Genomic DNA, 20,788 nt, shown 5'->3' with positions numbered 1-20,788 from the left:
TAATACTATGAAAGGAAAAGAGTAAAATATGAAAAATCACATTATAATGTGAACTACAGTACAAACTTTAATCACACAGAAATAATTAAGTGACATCCTATCCCAGGGACATCTATCATGTAGATACATATGCCTGTCTTGTTTATATCAGTATATTTTTAAAAGGGATTGGCAAGTGCTAGTTGGATACGTGTGTCTGTTTTATATACCTATGCACTTACAGATACATACTGGAAAATATTTTATTTCCACACATGAGTATACAGAAAAAGAATCTTTTAGCCAACCCATTTCTTGAGTACTGCTTCTTGAAAGACCCATCAAGGATTTATAAAATGTTTTGGAAACAAAAGTTTAGAAACAACTCTGCTTTCACAGTATGTATAGCTAAAATCCCTTTTTCTTAGAATTACCATAAACATAAAATTCTGCTTGAGCCCAGTCATGCAGAGAAAAAAATATTTTATATGCCCTATAACCTAACTAAATTAATTTAATGTAATGAGAAAGGTAGTAAGGAGGAAAAATACACAAATTACTAAAAAATTATCTAAATGAATAACTTTCATCATCATATTCCAGTTCATCTTCCTCCTCATCCTCCAGAAGTCCATATTTAAATTTACGATAGACTGTGCCATCCTGGCTCATATATACAATATCATCATCATCATCATCTTCTTCGTCATCTTTATCCCAGTCTTTATACTCAATCACTTGATCATCCTGATAGCTGGTGCTGTCATGGTGGTTGCTCTTGTAAGAAGGGAAGGGTTTTGAATGATCTGTCAGCTTCTGGTACCCACCTTTGATTACTGTCTGGGCTTTGGCTCGTGATCTTCTCCAGATGAATACAATGGCTCCAATGCACAGGATCAGCAAAATGGAGGTAGCAACAAACAAAGCAGTTTTCCCTTTGCTTTGAGTTGGTAGGTTCAGAATGGTCTGTAATACACACTCATCTGCAAGTTAAAGGTAACCAAAAAAATGTGAATAACATGACATAGTTAAAGTGGGGACTTCATTTTAGGTGAAAGTTTATGTATTCTGTCTAATAGCACATTTAAACCCACTAACAATTTAAATGTGTTGGACTGAATTTACCTCTGGGGTAAAGCATTGTAGCTACTTTGAGTAGCTACAATGGAGTTACACCTGGGGTGAGTTTGACTTGAATTTAAAATGCATGCCTCAATTTGCCACCTATTTACACAAGCATTTCCCATTCAACCAGATCATGAAACATTCTGAGAAGACGTGGAAGCTGTCTGCTGGGATCTGACCCTTTAAAATAGCAGCAGTGAGTGAGAGACTCTAGATACTCTGGCAATGGTGTATTAAAAATGCATTTGTATGCAGCAAAGTCCTGCAATGATAATTCTGCAGCTCAGAAGAAAATCAGTTTAAGAAACATAACAAACACCCAACAGACCACAAGGTCATTAAATATCAACATTTCTCTTCATCTCAGTCCTACCTTGTGTTTCACTGCAGTCGCAGCACTCCTGGGTTTCTGTGAGATTAGAGTCATCACAGCACTGCACACAGCGGCCCTCGTCTAGGTAGAGTTTCATGTTAGCTGGACACACAGTGCAGTTGAGGGGTCCAGGCCCTTTACACTCTATGCAGGTATTATGGCATTTTTCACATTCTGATTGGTCTCTCTGGGGATACAGAACACAATCAAACCACATTTGCTTTCCTTTTCTATTTCAGCACGGAGCTGGCAATTCTATGCTGCTGTAATCTGAGGGGACGGATTCTGGTCCCGTGGACATAAATGGCAAAATTAGTTGGGACCAGGATTTAGTCATAGTGTTTAGGTCGGGGTGGGCAAACTTTTTGGCCCGAGGACCACATTGGGGTATGGAAATTGTAGGGTGGGCCATGAATGCTCACAAAATTGGGGCTTGGGGTGCAGGAGGGGGTGAGGGCTCTGGCTGTGGGGGTGCAGGCTCTGGGGTGGGTCCAGAAATGAGGAGTTCAGTATGTGGGAGGGGGCTCCAGGATGGGACAGGTGGTTGGGGTGTGCCTGGGAGGGGTGAGGGCTCTGGGGTGGGGCTGGGGATGAGGGTGCAGGAGGGTGCTCCGGGCTGGGATCAAGGGGTTTGGAGGGCAGGAGGGGGATATGGGCTGGGGCAGGATGTTGAGGTGTGGGAGAGGATCAGGGGTGCAGGCTCCAGGCGGTGCTTACCTCAAGCAGCTCCTAGAAGCAGCGGCATGTCCCCCCTCTGGCTCCTACACTGAGGTGCAGCCAGGCAGCTCTGCACGCTGCCCTGTCCACAGACACCACGCCTGCAGATCCCATTGGCTGTGGTTCCCAGCCAATGGGAGCTGTGGGGGTGGCACTTGGAGCAGAGGCAGCGTGCCAAACCCCTTGGCTGCCCCTACATGTAGGAGCCAGAGGGGTATCATGCCACTGCTTCTAGGAGCTGCGCGGAGCCATGGTATGCAAGGAGTGGGGCACGTCCCCAACCCCGCTCCCCAACTGGAGTGCTGGAGTGTGGCAAGCGCCAGACCCTGCTCCATGGCGGAAGCTCGAGGGCCAGATTAAATGTTTGAAGGATCGGATGTGGCCCCCGGGCCTTAGTTTGCCCACCTCTGGTTTAGGTGATGGCCACCATCTTGGCTGATACACCAAGGAATGAATGGGGCACCTCCAGAACTAAAAGCATGAGCTACTACATCGTAAGCTAAAGAGTCAAGGCACTGTAATTGGGAGCTGTAACAACTCATATCTTCTGTGAATTGACGCAGAGCAGGAGCTGTAACACATGGAAGCCACTAGTGGCTTCCATATAGTGTCTTGGTGAGCTGCACACATCTCTGTAATTTCTTCTGTCATCAACAGTAATAAAAACGACACTGAAAACGAGGTCCCACAGTAATATAAAATTGTGGAGTATTTTTAAAATGTAAGCCTCCATTCTTGAAGCCTAATGCAGTTCAATTCCCTTAATAGTTATTTTAAATGTGACAATCAGCAAATAACCACATGGCCTAGCTCATTTCATTGACATGGCAAATGATTTGGAGCTGGGTCCCTATGGCTGGTGTTACAATGACTGGAGAAAATTAGTATTTTCCCTCTTATCCCTCTTCCTTACCATCTGCTGGCTCATGGGGGACAGATCCTGTGAAGTGCTGAATGCCCTTGGCAGCTGAAGGCATTAGCCAGCACCTCATCAGAGGCACTCAGTTACACACAGATCAGACTCAGTCACAGCCTAGCTCTGAAACTTACTTAGAATATAAGTTTCATGGGGCAGGAACCATGTCTTTGTTCTGTATTTGTACAGTGCCTAGCACAATGGGACCTGAGTCTATGGGGCTCATAGGCTCTACCACAATACAAATAATTAATAATAATTATTAATAATAATGACACACCCTTGAAGGAAACTGCTCAGTAATGCTGCTAGGATAATTGAGGTGGGTAGAACAACTGGGAAAAGATAAAAAAGAAAATGTGAATTAAATCCATCACCTCTGGAATCCTTTGGAAGTGAGGTAAGGAAATGCCTGTTCTAATGCCTAGCACCCATTCCCACACATCTCAACTATCCCCCATTATAGGGGTCATCTCTCATTTGATCCCCTCTGTTTTGCACATACTCAGGCCCTGATTGTAGTCTGACTTAATCCTGTTTTACAAGGATGGAATTCCATTCATTTCAGAGAAGCATTTGGAGTCATGTCTTCTCCACCAAGAGGGGAATAAAAATAACTTTTGAATTTTGAATCAAACACTGTTTCTCTGCTTTTCTCCTTTGGTTTTCAAGTCCATTATTATGTAAATATTTTCTAGAGAAGATGCTTGTGTATAGATAGTACCTCTGGGACTTTGTATTCTCCAGCAAAACATTCAGAATAGCAGATTCCACCTGCTAGATGGTAACTCCACACACAGGACGTACAGCTGAAAGCTCCCTTCCCTTTAAAGGAAAATAAAGCAACAGTTTAATATTAGAATATGAAAAGTTATCATCTTCCTTTGGAAACTATGCTAAACTGCTCCCACCAATGACACAGGGCATTTGTTGTCATCAAGTATCAGTACTGAACATGCCTAGCATTAAGAAGTCTATTTGAAAAGTGCCTGAGCCATAAATTAAGAAAAAAAAACTTGTGCTATTAGAATTTTGGGTGCTCAAAAATATTTTCAATGTATATTTTTAAGTTCATTAAATGCTAAAAGATTACTGAGAGAGACAAGTGGTGTGTGTGTGAAGGTCTATGTTTTATTGAAGAAGAGCTCTGTGTAACTTGAAAGCTTGTCTCTTTCACCAACAGAAGTTGGTCCAGTAAAAGATATTACCTCACCCACCTTGTGTGTCTAATATCCTGGGACTGACACGGCTATAACAACACTACAAATAAACATTACCGGATATGGCAAAAAGAGTGTGAGCCATTTTCCTATTAGTGATTCAGATGATTTGCTGGATGCTAAAATGTTTTGCTTCCTTAGACAAGCACTAACAGAACACTGTGTGCTTGGTTTATTACACAAACAGTTTCATAGGCAAATACAAATGTTACATGCACATCTTGTGTGGCGTATTGAAGTGGATGGTTTGACATGATTAACATGAAAATGGGGCTGTTCAATCAGACTTCAAACCATCTCCCTTACCCCCATGTCCATGGCTGTGTGAGAAAAGAAGAAAATAGAAATGGAAGAAGTGGATAAAGGAGTGAAATTAGTAGCATTGTCTCAACTAGTAAGGGCTAGATTGTCACTTGGCCTAACATGGCCATACAGCCCCCTCTCCCGGTGCTGCTGGATTAAGGTTATCCAGATCACAGCACTGGGTTCCATGTGCAAAAAAGGGGCTGTGCTGTTGCTCCGTCTCAGTAAGTGTGGAAATGGAGGGGAAAGTAGGGAGGGACCTGGGTAGAGCCATGGCTCTTTCCCCTCAAAGTGCCAATCAACAGAACTTCACAGTTTTCCAGGCTGGAATAAATTATTTCCCCCCTGTAGCAAGTGGGGAGCAGGAGAAGAACCATGATTCTCCAACCATAGTTCGTCCCCAGTGCTGCTGGGGCAGCACCGCAATGTGACAACAGTTACAGGCCATACACTTTTTGTTTAGGAGGAGGATTATTAACCAGTGGGCTCGTTCATATTCAATCGCTCCGGTTTTGTAACTATGGTGGGAAATGTGCCCAGTAGTATTAATGGCAAAACAAATACAAAATCATGTGTAGGAGGCAGATTGTAAATTATAACAATATTTCTAATTCCAAATCCAAGCCAAAAATATTGCTGTTGATTGCAATAATTTGCCTGTACAACTATATTTTAATAGATATCAAAGGGGACGTTTCATTCCAGGGGTTGCTTTCAAATATTATTATGTTGTAATTAACCATCTGCATTCTTCAATGCATATAGTACATTCTGAGCTACAGAATAGCACCTGGTAGCTATCATTTGATGCCATTCAGAGAAACAAGGAAACCATCTAAGTCCAAGGAGAATAACACTGCCCAGCTCAAAATTGGATACAAGATAATTTAAAAAAAAATAAATAAATAAGCACCAGGTTGGATTAGAATGGCATTAGTACAAAATGGATGGTGCCTCAAGGTGAACGTCAAAAAATATTTGACTGTATTTCAAAACACATTTTGTCCTACTACCCTTGAACCCTAAAGTCTGTGCTTTTAGTTTGATTTATTTCATTAGCTGTCGATTTTCTGCCCCTTCCTTTGAGAATCATTCATCTCTGAGAACTTGGAACCAGATTCTGAAACCCTGACACACACAGAGTAGTGCATTCAATGGGACTGTCACTAGTCACAAAGTAAGGCAGTACTCAACGTGAATAAGGGAATCAGAATTTAGCCCCTTAGCTTCTTATACCCTTACTGAGCTTGAGTAGTATTTCATTTTGTGAGTAGCCCCATTGATTTAAATGGGACTACAGTGGAATAAGTGCTGAGTCCAGCAATGAGCTTATTTTACAGCACAATTATTAGTAGCCAACAGACTTCTAAAATCTGTCTAGTGATACGTTGGCGAAGCAAGTACAGAATCATTAGAAAACTGTTCAACTCTCATAAATGAACATGTTTGCATAACGTGTAAGTTTCCTACTGCACAGTGTTACCAAAAACTTGAGCAGAGAGAGTTGGAGAGAGAAGATGTAGATCATGTTTTAAAGCTCTTGTGGCAGAGAAGCACATAATGTAGGATCTTACCTTCACAGGAGCTGCAAGTAGGGTGGCATCTTTCACAGGTGTTTGTATCACGATCCTCATAATAATATTCAGGGCAAGAGGGGAGACATTCATTCTTGGAGTGAAGCAGGAAGAAATATGTATCACAGGACAGACAGTCTGTGGGCTGAGGTCCCAAACACTCTTTACAGCTCTTGTGACATCTCTCGCACAATCCGATGGCATTGTTTGCATAATATCTAAAAGAAGTTTTAGAAGAGGTGAAGATATGAAAATGTTTACATGGTCAGAAAAGATCCATTCCTCTCAGCTATTGCAAAGATTTCATTCTTGATTACTCTTTTCTTTGCAAAACCGCAGTCTTAATGGATGTAGGGTGTTCCCTTTAATGCACGTTTGGCATTTGGCCTCTGAGTTTAGCGAAAGAGCAGCACTTTCTAAAACAGTGGGGCAAATTCAGTCATGAAGTAAGCAGATGCGCCTGTGGACTAGGACTCAGGAGATCTCGCTCCAGCATATTTCCTTGCTGGGGACATCCTAAATTGTCCCTAGAGAGCACCCTTAGTGTAGAGAAATAACATGAGAAACTTTCATCGAAAAAAAAGCAGAATTGAAGGCTACATGTTTAGCAAAGCTCTCTGTCCAATGTAGGTTTTAGCTATCCATCCTGGAGCCTTACCCAACTGTGCAGACTTGTACGCATCCCTTTCCTTGTTTGTACCAGCCCGATCTGCAGGTATGGCACTGCGTGTTGTGTTTTCCATAGCAAGTCTCACAGGTGCTGTGGCATGTGAAACATCGTCCCTCATCTCTGTCAACATAATATCCATCAGGACACACTTCTACACAGGTTGTATCTGCAGAGGGAATAATGCAGACCCAAGGATCACATACAATATTCTCTTCTCCCCATTGAGGCTAGATGACATATTCCATCTCAGATTCTATAGCAGAGCCAGAAAGGGAGTGCCCTGCTGTACTAATTATTTTTATGCCTTTTAACTCTTATCCCTTCATTTGTCTGTCTCCATTTTCTCTGCCTAATGTAGACTGTAAACTCTTCAGGGCAAGGACTGCGTCTTTTTTTAATTCCTGAAAGATATCAAGAGATTATCATATATAATAATAATTAATAACCACCAGCATCTGCGATTTATATCAGAATATACAAAGGAAACAATAATCTTCAGGAAATTTTATCCCTCCATCTGCAGCACCATTTATCTCTTGTTTTTTCTGCTTTTGATTCTAAATACCTAGCTCACAGTTTTGATGCATATTTGGTCACATCTATAGGATTTATGAGAATTTTGAGCCTTTATAGCTCAAAGGCTTTAATCCCAGTGAATAATTGAGCAGCTTGGCTGCTGCTTTGTGTGATGGGAGAACACACTTACAGTCCTGCCAAACGTATCATGAATATCACAATGTTTCATTGAGATTTCAGAGGGAAATCAACAGAACCTAATTCTGCAATGTAATGTTAGCACTAAGACAGTTAACCATATGGGCTTCAAGGAGAACAATGACTACTAACAAAGTGAAATAATCTTTCTTGTGTTGTGTGTTTCAATACTCAGGTTACAGATAGGCAAGAGAAGATTTTTTTCCTTACTAATATTATTTCTTCGATATTTTGTTTGCCACTTTCTGGACTACAGGTTGCCTGTCTAGCTATCTCAATCTAAGGGAGAAACAGTAATGAGCAAAATGATATTGTTCATTAGTAGTGGAAAGGGGCCTGAACCAAACCCTCAAATCTGTACCCTCACAAACTTGCGGGTTCAAAATCTGGATCAACATCTGAACTTTCCAAAGATCAAAGAATTGTGATTCAGTGTTCAAATTTGGTACAGAGCTGGGAACTCTGATTCAAGCCTGGATCTAGGATTGGGAACACAGGCTTTAGTTAATGCCCAACTCTATTACATCTCTATCATATTCTCACACTATGATGACTACAAGCAAGAAGAAATGTGTGATTAAAATGGTATTTCTCTGCAAAATTATTTATTTTTGCCTTAAGACAAATTCACTAAATAAATACATAAATATCAGGATTTGATCTTACAATAACATTTCTCTAGTTTTGATACAGAAGCTCGCTTCTCTGGAGGAAATTTGGCCTTTGATGAACTTTGTAAATGTTCATTTTTGTTCGTTTTTTATGTGCACCTATTCACTAAATACTAAATCCTGATGGACTTTCAATATTCACCCAGTCCTTACTCAGGCAAACCAGTCTTCTGTTCTTTACTTCAAACATTGGTTTGCTTGAAATGCAGTCAAACAGAGAATTGATCTGGGGACAATTTTTCAGCAAGTCTCCTTAACGATGTCTGTATATTTGTGAGTATATCTATATTTCACACTCAGAACCTGCCAGGGCATTTGAACAAATCCACATTTGCAAATATACATGAGTTTTATGTGCGCAAAATAGTTTGAATTTGCAAAATATGCAAGCAGGGCTAAAAGAACCCAGATGGTTCTTAATGTGATTTTCAAGTCACCAACTTGTAATCAAAGCTGTAGGAACAGACAGTTGAAAGCAAGCAGAGAGTAAGTAACAGAAAAGTTTTAGTTCTTTGTTAGCCGTAAAGTGTCATGATGGTTAGAAGTTCTGCTTTGGCCCTCAAAGTTTGTCAGGCCCAAACCTAAATATCTGCCCAAACTCCAGGGCTGGTCTCATATGGCCAAGAGATTTTCTTGACTAGCTCCAAAGAATCAACTGGCATGTTTGCATTGTGGCACAAACACCTGAAAGCTATCTGTCATACCGGACTTGCAATGATCAGATTGGCTTCAGCCTGTTGAAATATGGATCCCATGACCAACCATCTTGACATTTCATGAAAAGGAGCAATAGAAGTGCAGCTTGAAGCACCATGATTAATGGGGATCTGCATATGTCACATATCTTCAAAGGAGAAGACAAAATAAAACCTGGCTGCAGAAGCATGATACTTACTGAGAAGATGCCGATTTTTTGGACAGCTAAGACACTGATGTTCAGCAGACCCTGTACAGCGAGAACACCTCTTGTGACAAGGCTTACAGGTCTGAGTTTGCTCATCGTGGTACTCAGTGAGAGAACAATACTTGGATGTCACACAGTGACCCTGGCTGTTCATCACCATGCCCTCTTTACAGGTAAGGCAGGCAGTGGAAGAGGAGCAAATCTGACATGTCCTGTCACACTCTGAAATGTACAAACAGCAAGTATTTCACCACTGTTTTTTTTTAATTTCAGATTTTTTTTAAGTAGTTTTAATTTGTCAAGTAGCGAACATACACCCAGGGGCATATTTTCATTTGGGGAACTGGAGAAAGGTTTGTGTGTTTGTTTAAATATTATTTCCTATCCCATTCTTTCTATAGCCTAACAGTTTGCGTTCTTTATTGACTGCCACTGCATACTGAGCAGTGGTTTTCCCTGAACCATCTCCAGCGATGCTTGGTCTTTTTCCTGGATGGTGACATATAATTTAGAAACCAGTAATGTGTATGAGTAGTTCTAATTATTACTTCCCATGTGCATTTCCTTGCACTTCTCAATAAATTTCATTTCCAACTATGTTGCCCATTCACCTAACTTCTGGCTTTCTCACAGTCTTCTCTTGTTTGACTAGACTAAGTAATGTTGTGGCTTTGGCACATTTTGCCGCCTTGCAGTTCTCCTCTTTTTCAGGATCAATGGTAAATGTATTAAACAACACCCCCAAATCACTTTTAATACTATTCAACCGGTTCTACTTAAGACTGTTTCCATATTTTTGGGAAAAAAATAATACCTTGACAATCTTCTGTCTCTGTTTCATAGTAAGTCCCTTCTGGGCATTCTCCAAAGCACTCGCCATTGTGCAAAACAAAGGACCTGCTGGCACACTCATTACAGTCATCCGAGTCAGGCCCATCACATTCTTTGCAGTCCTCATGGCAAGGAGAACAACTCCTGGAGTCGGCATAAAAGCCAGAAGGGCAATCCGGCAGACACTTCCCATTGTGCAAGAAAAACTGGTCCATGCATACTAAGGAAAAAGAAAAGCAGCTGGCTAAGCAAAAGAACAGCTTATTTTCTTCTACTGATAAAACCAACAAAAACTGAATATAGCACCTGCTGCATTACATCTAGGGATGGACAAACTAGTTCAGAAAAATAATAAAAAACAAAAATTGTCCTAGAGCCTTTACTAAAATTCAGGTTATACCTAGATTGAGCCTCTGCATGGAGATGGGCCTATGATGCAAAGTTACCTCTGAATTTAATTCCAAACTTCTCAAAAGTTCAGGGATATTTGGATCTGAACTTTTGTTCAGCTCATTACTGAAATAGGGTCTGTCTGGAATATTTGCATCCAGATCTGAATTTCCCCAGAGGCTGGATGTGTTAGGATATGGAGTTATGGGCTGATCTGATCTCTACCTTTGGGTTTATTTTAACCTTGTAGTTTAACCATTTTTTCATTACCTTTCACTGTCACCCACTTTTACACTTCCAGGTTGACAGATAGTTGCTCAGTTTTACCTGCCCTTGAAATTCACACAACCATTCAAACTTTGGGGTGAGCAGTCCAACTAAACAGAATCCCCAAAACTTTTGTGGTTCACTCATCATTAATTGCATGAACACTCAGTGGGCTTGATTCTCCACTGCTCTGTATCTTGTGTAGCCATTTGCACCTGTGTAATGTCAATGTAAAATGCTACTAGTTTAGAATGGTAGCATTTTGCATCCACCTTGTACAAATGTAAATGACTACCTGAGTTGCCAGGCAGTGGAAAGCCAGGACCTGAGGAATATCTTGAAACACAAAAAAAGAACAGAAAAAGGAATACTGAACATGTGTCATTCCTAGCTCTATCTGGTTAAAAATCCTATCATGTGATACAGTGCTCATTAGCACCATCCTGAGTAGCTTAACAATTAAATTAAAGTTACTTTTCTCATTTTTGTTAACTACAGAAGAACTATCTCTTTCAACAAATGTTTGCCAGTCTATATATTTTCAGGTCTTATCTTAGCCAAGTGGATACATGCCATGCTGATTCCCTGCAGTACCTTTGCATGCACTTTCATGAATGCATTCCTGACACATCTCAGGGCAGTGTTTACAGATTCCATTGGTGGCAAAGTGCTTCTCAGAACAGGAGCTTTTACATTCCCATTGCTCCAGAAGCAAAGGACTTTCACAGGACTGACATTTTGTGGCATTTCCTTCACACGTCTTGCAGGATCCACTACACTTGATGCATGTACCAGTTTCAGCAAAATACCCCCTAGAGAGTCAGGACAAATAGAACAAATGGTAGGACAGAGCACATTTCTGGCACAGTTTGATGGCACAGTTTATTGCAAATATAGAGGAATAAAAATGTATTGGGTGAACCAGGAGCTTCATAATGGACAGATTTCACAAAGAACTGCTATGTGCCATACATCTCATACAAGATATTTTGCTCACTGCACCACATCATCCCTTAGCAGCACCAAAATTGCCAGCATCCAGAAGGCTGCATGGTATTAGCAAAGTTTCCCATGAATTCTTTCCTTCTGCCTACCAGGGTGTCACTGTGATACTCACTCTTCGTGTCCTCCTTCTGCTTCCCAGGCTGGAGAAGCACAGAATATGGAAGGAAGAAGCCACTGCCTGCAGCAGGGCTGCCCAGAGGATTCAGGGGGCCTGGGGCAAAGCAATTTTGGGGGCCCCTTCCATAAAAAAAAGTTGCAATACTATAGAATACTATATTCTTGTGGGGGCCCCTGCGGGGCCTGAGGCAAATTGCCCCACTTGCCCCCCACTCTGGGCAGCCCTGGCTTGCAGCAGTGATATCAGTGGTTCAGGAGAAGGAAGAGAGATATCATTGCAATGGTGGTAGGACAAGGAGAAAGAAGATATACCCCTGAGTAGTGGGAGGGATGGGGATCAGGGAAGAGAGAGATCTCACCCCCAGCACCAGGAGGGATGAGCTGTTCCTGCACTAGTAGAAGGCACTACAATGGAAGGTCAACAACTCTGTAGAGGTGCGAGGGGGGAGGGATAGCTCAGTGGTTTGCTAAACCCAGCGTTGTGAGTTCAATCCTTGAGGGGGGCTACTGAGGGATCTGGGACAAAATCAGTACTTGGTCCTACTAGTGAAGGCAGGGGGCTGGATTCCATGACCTTTCAAGGTCCCTTCCAGTTCTAGCAGATAGGATATCTCCACTATTTTATTTTTTTTAGGAAGGAGCTAGAAAAACATGATCACATCCAAAAGAAGTGTCACTCAAGAAGCTATAAAAATTTTGGCGAGTGTATTCTGCTGTCAGGAGTGTGTCACACTGATACCTGTGTTATACAACCTGTGGGTAAGTGGTGAGGAGCCTTTCTGAGAAGCAGCTCTAACTCTCCTCTAATAACCAGATGACAGTACGTCTAATATGGTGATTCCAGCATGGATCTGTGTGATGCAATTTGTGGCTGAACTTCGACATAATCTGATCCTACAAAGAATGTGCCCTGGACTATGAAAGCAGAGCAACTTTAAGCAGACTGACATAGAGCAGCTGTGGGCAACCAGAGTCATTCTAGGTTTGGAAGGATTAATCATAATAAAATATTCGCTAGGCTTGGCCTGTATCTCATAGACGAAAGGAGACGGAAGGGCAGGCTGGAGGCACATTTCATTCTGCTTAAGATCTTGAAAAGAAATATATGGAGAGAGGCCAATAACCTGTTTGAGATCATTACTAATTCAAAACTATGCAGTCATCTTCTAAAACTGAGGAAGGAACAAGCATAGAAAGCAGTGCCAGCAGAATATCTACTTTGCACTAACACATACACCCAGGCAGCCTTCACAAAGAGGGGTGCTTTCCAGTGCTTTATTGGCATTTCAGGCATTTGCTGATTCACTCTTTCTAAATGCCTCTGTCACAAGAGAGTAGTGGATTAGTAAGATATCTAGAACACCTTCCCTGCACACTACAGTACTTACTTTGCTTCTAAAAGAAGACATTTAGAACTGCATGAGAGCACCAGTGTTTCTCTGTGATACCTTGCAAATGGGGGTAGGTGATAAATGTAATGTAAAATATCCTAGGGGCTGAAATTTGAAACTTAACTCGGGCTGACTTTGTTATAGGAAGGCCAGTATCTGAAACCCTGTTATGAATGGGTCTGGCAAGATACTCTGGAAGACAGCAAAAAGTGGGGGGGATGCAGCAGGTATAGATGAACAAGGTGAATTAAATTGCATGATTCCATGCAAAAAATGTGGGAAATGGGTTCTGGAAACACACACAAGTTAGTGTAATAACGCTACAGCATTATTTTGCAATCAGTGGGTTTTAGTTCATTTTTTGCATGGGTAGGCTGAAAGAACCCACCCTGGCCTAGATTCTGATCTCAGTTATATCTTTCATGTGGTTATTCCAGATTCACTCTGGTGTATATGAGATCAGAATCTGTCCCTTTGATGCTCTGATTTACTTAATACAGTTAGCAGATGTGCAAATGGTGGTAGGAAAATACAGCCAATAAATTAGTGTAAATCACAGAGGAAGAGGTTGGACGTGTTTTCCCAAAAGAAAGAAACTAAGTGGTGGCCACTAAGGACTGGATCCTACACAGCATAGAGCATTATGTATACATGCACTTGGTAACTAGTGATAAGCAGGATATAGAGTGCAGTGGAACCTGATCTGCTTTAGGGTCTGATCAATGCTCATTGGAGTCAATGGGAACCTTTGTTGCTGAACGACTGCCAGGTTACTGATGCATAGTAGGAGAAAAAAACAAAGAAGATAGTATATGATTAAGCTCCCCATTTGCATGTTCAGGATTGTGCTTCAGTCCATAACTCCTCAGACACCCCCATTCTGTGCCCATACCCTGCCTCTTTTTTATCCTGTATTCTTGGGGGTAAGGGAGAGGGTAGAGAAGGTTGTTGAGGGTTACTTTCAGTCAATGTGAAGATCTACACTGAGTGTGAAATCCTGGCCCCATTGATATCAATGGGAGTTTTGCCATTGACTTCAGGATTTCACGCCTATTGCTTAACTTTACTTACTTACATTCACATGTAGCCTCTGCTAACAAGAGTAAAGTAAATTACTTCATCCAACTGTATACATATACATTGTTTCAGCACATCATAATTTCTGATGGCCAAAATGGTACATTAACATTTCCATAACAGGAGTTTATGATGTCCTATCTAGAAGGACCTAAATTATGGAGACAAGTGGCACAGTTAAAAATTAGTGAGCAAACTTGAAAGTTGGTGTAAATCAACAAAACAAGGGAAAAAATACACAACAACTTACGTGGGGCACTCCTGAAAGCATCTGCCTTCATGTAGGTAGAGCGGCCGCTGTGGCTGAGATCGGCACTTCAGGCAGTGCCTGGGGCCAGAGCAGTTTTCACAGTCATCTGTGCAATTCTCACACTTCCCACTTTTCAGGTCGCCAAAAGTCCCTCGAGGGCATGTACGTACACAGCTCTCAGCAAGAAGAAATCTCCCTAGCAATACACCCACCCCAATGAAATGGCACAGTTGAGAAGGCTTAATAAAATAACTCTGGGATCTTGTTTGTGGTGGCCAAACCTGCAGTAGCATATTGGTGGGTTTCTTCTTTTAAAAATGGAACCTTAACTTTGCATTTCCTGCAAATCCAAAATTTAGGGTTTTTTCCCATTTTTTTAAAAACTGCAACATTCTTTTAAGCTATTTTCCAAAAAGGTCAGTCTTATGGCCAACTCACTCAGAGATTTTAATGCCAGAAGGGAGCATGATGATCATCCAGGCTAACATCTTGAATAACATAGAATTTTACCCAATAATTCCTGGATTAAGCCCATAACTTCTGGTTGAGTGGGTAGGGAATCAGATCCCTTGATAAGTTTGTCCAATGGCTAGTTACCTTTGCTGCTAAAAATAAATGGTTTATTCCCAGTCTGAACGTATCAAGTTTCAGCCTCCAGTCATTGGATCTTGCTGTGCCTTTATCTGCTAGATTAAACAACCCTCTACTATCCATTAACCAAAATATTCCCTGGGAATATATAATATACCGAAGCATCTAGCCAACTACAAACTCTTCCCAAAGAAGCTGAATGTCACTTACCTTCTGGACATGAAGTGCACACCTCGGCAGCTCTATCACAGGTCCAACATGAATCATCACATTGTTGGAACTGTTTTTTTGAGTCTGGGAAGGAAGAGGGAAAAATACTGCTGTTTACCCTGTTTAGTCTTAGTAGGGACTGGATCATCAATGGCACTTTTAGGAGGACAAGTAGGCAGTGCACCTTCATTCAGTCTGGGAACTTTCCTATTTGCTTTTTCTACATAGATTCACTCAGAGCTATTTAAAAAAACCTAACTATTTACAGCCATAAAAGTCTCATTATATTCCTTGAAATTAGACAATTGACAGTTTAATTCAATCACATATTCTTGGCTGATCAGTAAAGGATTAGTGTAGAAAAATAAAATACAAAGGGCACCCTCAAATCCAGTTTGGCATTGTTCTAGAGTGTTTATTGCAAGTGCAGAGGCTATTTTAGCTTATTATTGGTAATTTCAGGTTGGTGGTGTGGATGGTCATAGAATTTACACCACAAATAGGTAAATGCAGACACATTTTATCTGGGGGAGAGGGCGGAGGAGCGGAATATATGGTTAGGGGACTGCTGCTGAATGAAGAATTTGTATTATGCTTTCATGCTAGTTGGTTACATTATTTCCCTAACACATTTTAGGAGTTCCTTGGAAGTGAATTAAGAATATGAAGGGGAAGAAGGGAGTGCCTGGAAAGAGATGTATTCACCATGTATCAATAATCTCCCAGTTCTCCCCATCAGGAAGAATCCTTCATGTTCCTCTTATCGAATCTTTTTATCTGCAAATTTACACTTCACACTCTCAGTGGGAAATTTGGGGTAATGTTTGCATAGACTTTGCCCAGCTGATGTCCACATTTCCAGGAGCCTGAGGTACATACATAATGTGCATGGGGTAGCCTGTGAATGCCATAGGTCCCAGCATGCAATTCTTCATTTTGATCCAGGCAAAAAGCTGCTCAAATGAAGATGTAGCATTGGATTCTGGAACCCCTTCAGTCTAGTCTTCCTTATTAAAGATGAGGGTGGACACTGCTGTGTTTGACCAACCTGTACTTTGGCTACCCCTGTTTTGGATCAATATGCATTTGACCTTTGTGGATGTACATAGTACTCCCTTCCGTGTTGGATATATTGAACAGTTATTAACATACATCCCAGCAGCATTTTACAATTGATAGGTATCACTCTCTTTAATCCATTCTACTCTCTGTAATCCATGACTAGTTCTGGGTGAAGCTTTTCAGACCAATAGTTTATTCACAGAGAAATGAGGTTTCAGTTGACCCAAAACGATTCATGAATTTGATACAAATTTGTCAGTTTTGGCCAAAACAATTTTTTGGGGGACTTAGGTGCTGTTCACAAAATGACTGAAGGAGGTGGTGCCTCCTAATAACTGCTGTGGTGGCGGTGATGAGAGCAATCAGCTGGAACATAGGAGACCTAGGTTTAATTCCCCCCTCTACTGGATGTAATATAGGGATTTGAACTTGGGTTATCTACATTGCAGAAGAGCACCTTAGCCCCTGGGGCAGTCTGGCTCTTTCCTGTTGAAATGGTTCCATTGGGTATAAATAATGATGTAGTCATTGGCGCGAGGGCTCAACCTTGGCTCTCCCACTGCCTCATGGAGTACTGTAACCAGAAGGCTATAGAATCAGTCACGCTCATAGCCTCAATGGCTAGTCAAGTAGTTTATATAAAGTGGAACAGCTTCAACAGGAGAGAATGAAAAACCTTTATTGCTAGGCTCTCATGTAGCACAGGGGTTAGCGAGCTTCTAACTACTGTAGATGCCCCCAAGTTCAATTCCCTCTTCCCATGACTAATTCATTATTTAGGCACAGTGGAACACTTTCAACAGGAGAGATTGAGAAAGTCCTATAGCTGAGTGACTAGGACACCTTTTCGCAATGGAGGAGATCCAAGTGCAATTCCCGTCTCTAAATCAAGCAGAGAGGGTGGTTGATCCCAAGGCCTCTGACATATATTTACCAGACCTCTGTGACATCTTTGACTTCAGCTGTCAGCAGCTGGAGCTGGGCCTGTCTACCCCTACCCCACGGCTGCAGCCTTCGCTGCGCACCCCTGCCCCGCGGCTGCAGCCTGCTCCGGAGCGGGTGCTGTATGCCCTCCCTGTGACTGTGCTCACTGGAGCCGGGGCTGTGGGTGGCTTGGCCACCTGGGACTTCAGCTGTCGTTCCTCCTCCCCCCAGCCCTACCCACCCTGGTTATTTTTAATAAAGTCAGAGACAGGTCACAGGCTCCTGTGAAATTTTTTTTTTTTTATTGCTCATGACCTGTCTGAGTTTTACTAAAAGTAACTGTGACAAAATCTTAACCTTAATTATGAGACAAGGAAACAAGGAAGGATGGATCAGTTCTTCTTATATCCTTTATAATCTTAAAGGCTAGATTAAGCCCCTTCTAACTCTTCTTCTTTCCAGTTTTAATAGTCTTAGTTATTTTTATCATACCTCTCACCAGCCTCATTGTACTTATCCAGATTTATTCCTTCTTAGCAATAGCAAAGGTATGGTGCCCAAAACAGAGCTCAGGACTACAGTATGTACCATCAGCAAACACTGTATTGTTTTCTATCCCTATCCCTAGCTCTCCTTCCAGGTTGGCAGGGAGAGTGTTAACTATCTCTCTGTGAGTAGAGGAAAGTCCACAGCTGCATGCCTTTAGCGCATGCACTGTCAGAGTAGTAGGGCTGGGCCAGCTGTGATGAATTAAGCCACTCTCCCAACACACTATAAGAGAACTGGACTGTAGGGCACTGAAACTGGACAGTAAGGGGATAGGTAAAACTTTTGCAGGGCAGGACTAGGGGAATGCTTTTTGATTGCAACTTTAGCTTCATAGAGTTATTCATTTTAGTTAAGTTCATAGAGTCTAGGATTCATGAAGCCTTACTATATAACCTTGAAGGGCAATGTTTGTTTCTTTGAGCTAGGCTCTAAAAAGCTGGGTTTGGCAGTCAGTAGGACTTTAAGATCCTTGGTTATTGATTTTACACTTAGAGGGTTACCTTGGTCCTGTCTCACACCCAAGCAGCTTCTGTTTGTTTTGTGCTACACACTGGACAGATGTTCCACTGGGCTCTTTATGATGATTTCTTTCCTCTGAGAGGCCTGCAATTTCAGTACCCATTATGATCTATGAAATTCTAACTTTTAACAGTATATACTACTGTACACTTATCATGCTATATGGCATCCACTGTCAGATTGCTGAACACACTTAAAAGCCATCCGGACTCTCTCTCAACTGTCTGGATGTTACTAATCAAAACAACTCAGAGCAATCAGCAAACTTCACACTAGTTTCCCTAATCATGAAGACTCTAGTAGCCTTGACAGACTGCTAAGAACCTCACTACTGATCTCTCTCTTCATTCTGAGGAGCAGCAATTCACTACAGCTGGTTTTTGATAAGACTTTGCCCCTTCCGTTCATAGTTATTCACTTAATGTTTTATTGTGGACTTGAACAAGCCCTTTGTGGAATACCAAGTAAAATGTGTTTATTGGGCCTTGTTTATTGAGTATTTTTAAAAAAATACTCTGAAAATGTTAGGTATCATTTTCTTACATGAATTGATTCTATTAGGTGATATTTTTTCAGGCTTTTTATTCTCCTATCCTTAAATATACTGTATTGTTTTCTCTTACTGAGGGGAGACCCACTGTCTGCAAATCCTGTCATCTGGCTTGGTTCCTTCTTGTTAAAGTAAGCCCCACACTATGATCATCTTGAAGAATTGTTGATCTATTCCATAGCCATGTTGTTAACTAAGAATGTTTCTCACTTTATTTACCTCAGAAACCTCACATGAACTGAATACCATCTGTTCCTGGAATCTATTGCATTTCTAAGGTCACTCTATCCTTTCTTAGCACTTTCAATCTTTCTCAAGGCTACAATGATTTCCCACAGAAATTGAGATTTTCTTGTATCAAGATGGAATACAAAATTTTATGTAACTTCTCAGCAGTCACATATGCAGCCCCTTTTCCACTGATGTCTTTTATATTTTATTTCCTTTGAAATCCACTCTGTAGACAGGGAAAACTGTTCTAAGTGTTGTCATTTAATACCAGTTATGAAGATTAAAAAAGGGAAACAGAAATATAGCTGTAGTAGCCTCTGCCAAGATTATGGGACTCTGATCCTGACTGACACTTCAGGCAACATAAATAATAAATAGTAATTAGATAAGGCTAAGACAGAGACACTTAACTGCTGAGAAATGTTTATAGAAAAATTGTCTTGAAAACATTTAACTGTTTACAATTAAGAAATATCAACTTTCATTTACAATGAAATATTTCAGCGATCAAGATTATAGTTTAATGTTTGTTTTTCTTGGCAACATTTGTGATAGTCAGTCTTTGCAATACATTACAGTCTCCACCAGAGGGGAATATGCACAAGCAATTAAGCTTTTGTGATATTTTTCCTGGGAGACACAAGAAAATTTCTATAATCCAGTTACTCTACTTTAGTTTATAACTTTCCAATCTGAAATAAATACTTAAACCCTCAACTGGAGGATTCTCTTCCTAGCACCAATATGAAAAGCTTGCAATTAATTGGGCCTGTCTGAATTCTGAATTGTCGAGTTCTCCCTGCTTCAAAACTGTCATTTATTTTAATAGTAGCAATTGGACCCTCATTTTGAAAAAACAAAGTAGTCCGGGTGATGCCCTAAATATCCTTCAAAATGAGTAATATACTGAAAAAGATTTTGTGGTACATCCCTGTGCACTGCACCTGCCGTGATGGGACCAATGTTTTTATACATAGAACAGTCTGGAAAAGTTGTCAAGAAAATTTGCCAGCCTAGGGACAAAATGTATTTATTGGCCTGTGCTCTGATGATAATGAGAAACCAGATGGCCAGTTTCTGCCACACAATATTTTACTTGTCACTGACCCATTACTTACTCACTCTGGGCATGTGGGCAAGTAGAATTCTTCCATAAGGAAGCAGTAGAATTAGTTAGTGGAGGAGTTGTATCTCTGAAGTAAAAAGGTTGATGAGACTACAAAAAAGAATTGCCAGCTCTGGCAGTTAGCCTTGCATTCTGACCTACTGTACCCCTCAATAGTTATATTACACCAAGCATTAAATGAGACCAGCTCATGGCTGCTTGGCCAGCTGCTACCTGTATCTGGAGGATTCCTTCTTGGGCTCTGGAATCTAAGCTTTCATTTAAAAATTGAAATCTCTAATCCTTATGGTTGCGAAGAAGACTTTAAATATGTGAGCCAGATGTCCACTATTGCAATGACGTTTGCTAATTCAGCAGACAGCCTGAAATAATACGTCAGTCAGAGAGAAGTGTGGACTGCCCTTATTCATATATATGGAATGTTTACTCTGAAGCTTATTGATGATAATGTTTGCTACTTCACTGCTGGTTTAAAAAAAATGCAAAAAAACCTTTTCCAGACCTTCAGAGCTTGGATGATTTTGCAGAAACT

General features: G+C 41.1%; 1 protein-coding gene across 2 annotated transcripts in view; it reads right to left on the bottom strand.

Annotated features, from left to right (window-relative positions):
• PCSK5 (proprotein convertase subtilisin/kexin type 5) overlaps window positions 1–20,788 on the bottom strand; it is a 294,987-nt gene continuing 274,199 nt past the window's right edge. For both annotated transcript variants that reach the window (XM_034773743.1, XM_034773744.1), the window contains 10 exons: window positions 15,296–15,379; window positions 14,495–14,690; window positions 11,249–11,466; window positions 9,981–10,217; window positions 9,158–9,388; window positions 6,866–7,043; window positions 6,208–6,425; window positions 3,835–3,935; window positions 1,478–1,664; window positions 1–962 (listed from right to left, as the gene is read on the bottom strand). In XM_034773743.1, the coding sequence (XP_034629634.1) occupies window positions 547–962; window positions 1,478–1,664; window positions 3,835–3,935; window positions 6,208–6,425; window positions 6,866–7,043; window positions 9,158–9,388; window positions 9,981–10,217; window positions 11,249–11,466; window positions 14,495–14,690; window positions 15,296–15,379 (2,066 nt within the window). In that variant the 3' untranslated portion in view covers window positions 1–546. The remainder of the gene's footprint in view (window positions 963–1,477; window positions 1,665–3,834; window positions 3,936–6,207; window positions 6,426–6,865; window positions 7,044–9,157; window positions 9,389–9,980; window positions 10,218–11,248; window positions 11,467–14,494; window positions 14,691–15,295; window positions 15,380–20,788) is intronic.

Source organism: Trachemys scripta, chromosome 6 (assembly GCF_013100865.1).
Source record: "Trachemys scripta elegans isolate TJP31775 chromosome 6, CAS_Tse_1.0, whole genome shotgun sequence".
Taxonomy (NCBI): Eukaryota; Metazoa; Chordata; order Testudines; family Emydidae; genus Trachemys; species Trachemys scripta.
Note: the sequence above shows the minus strand (reverse complement) of the source record. Positions and strands in the feature narration are given on the sequence as shown.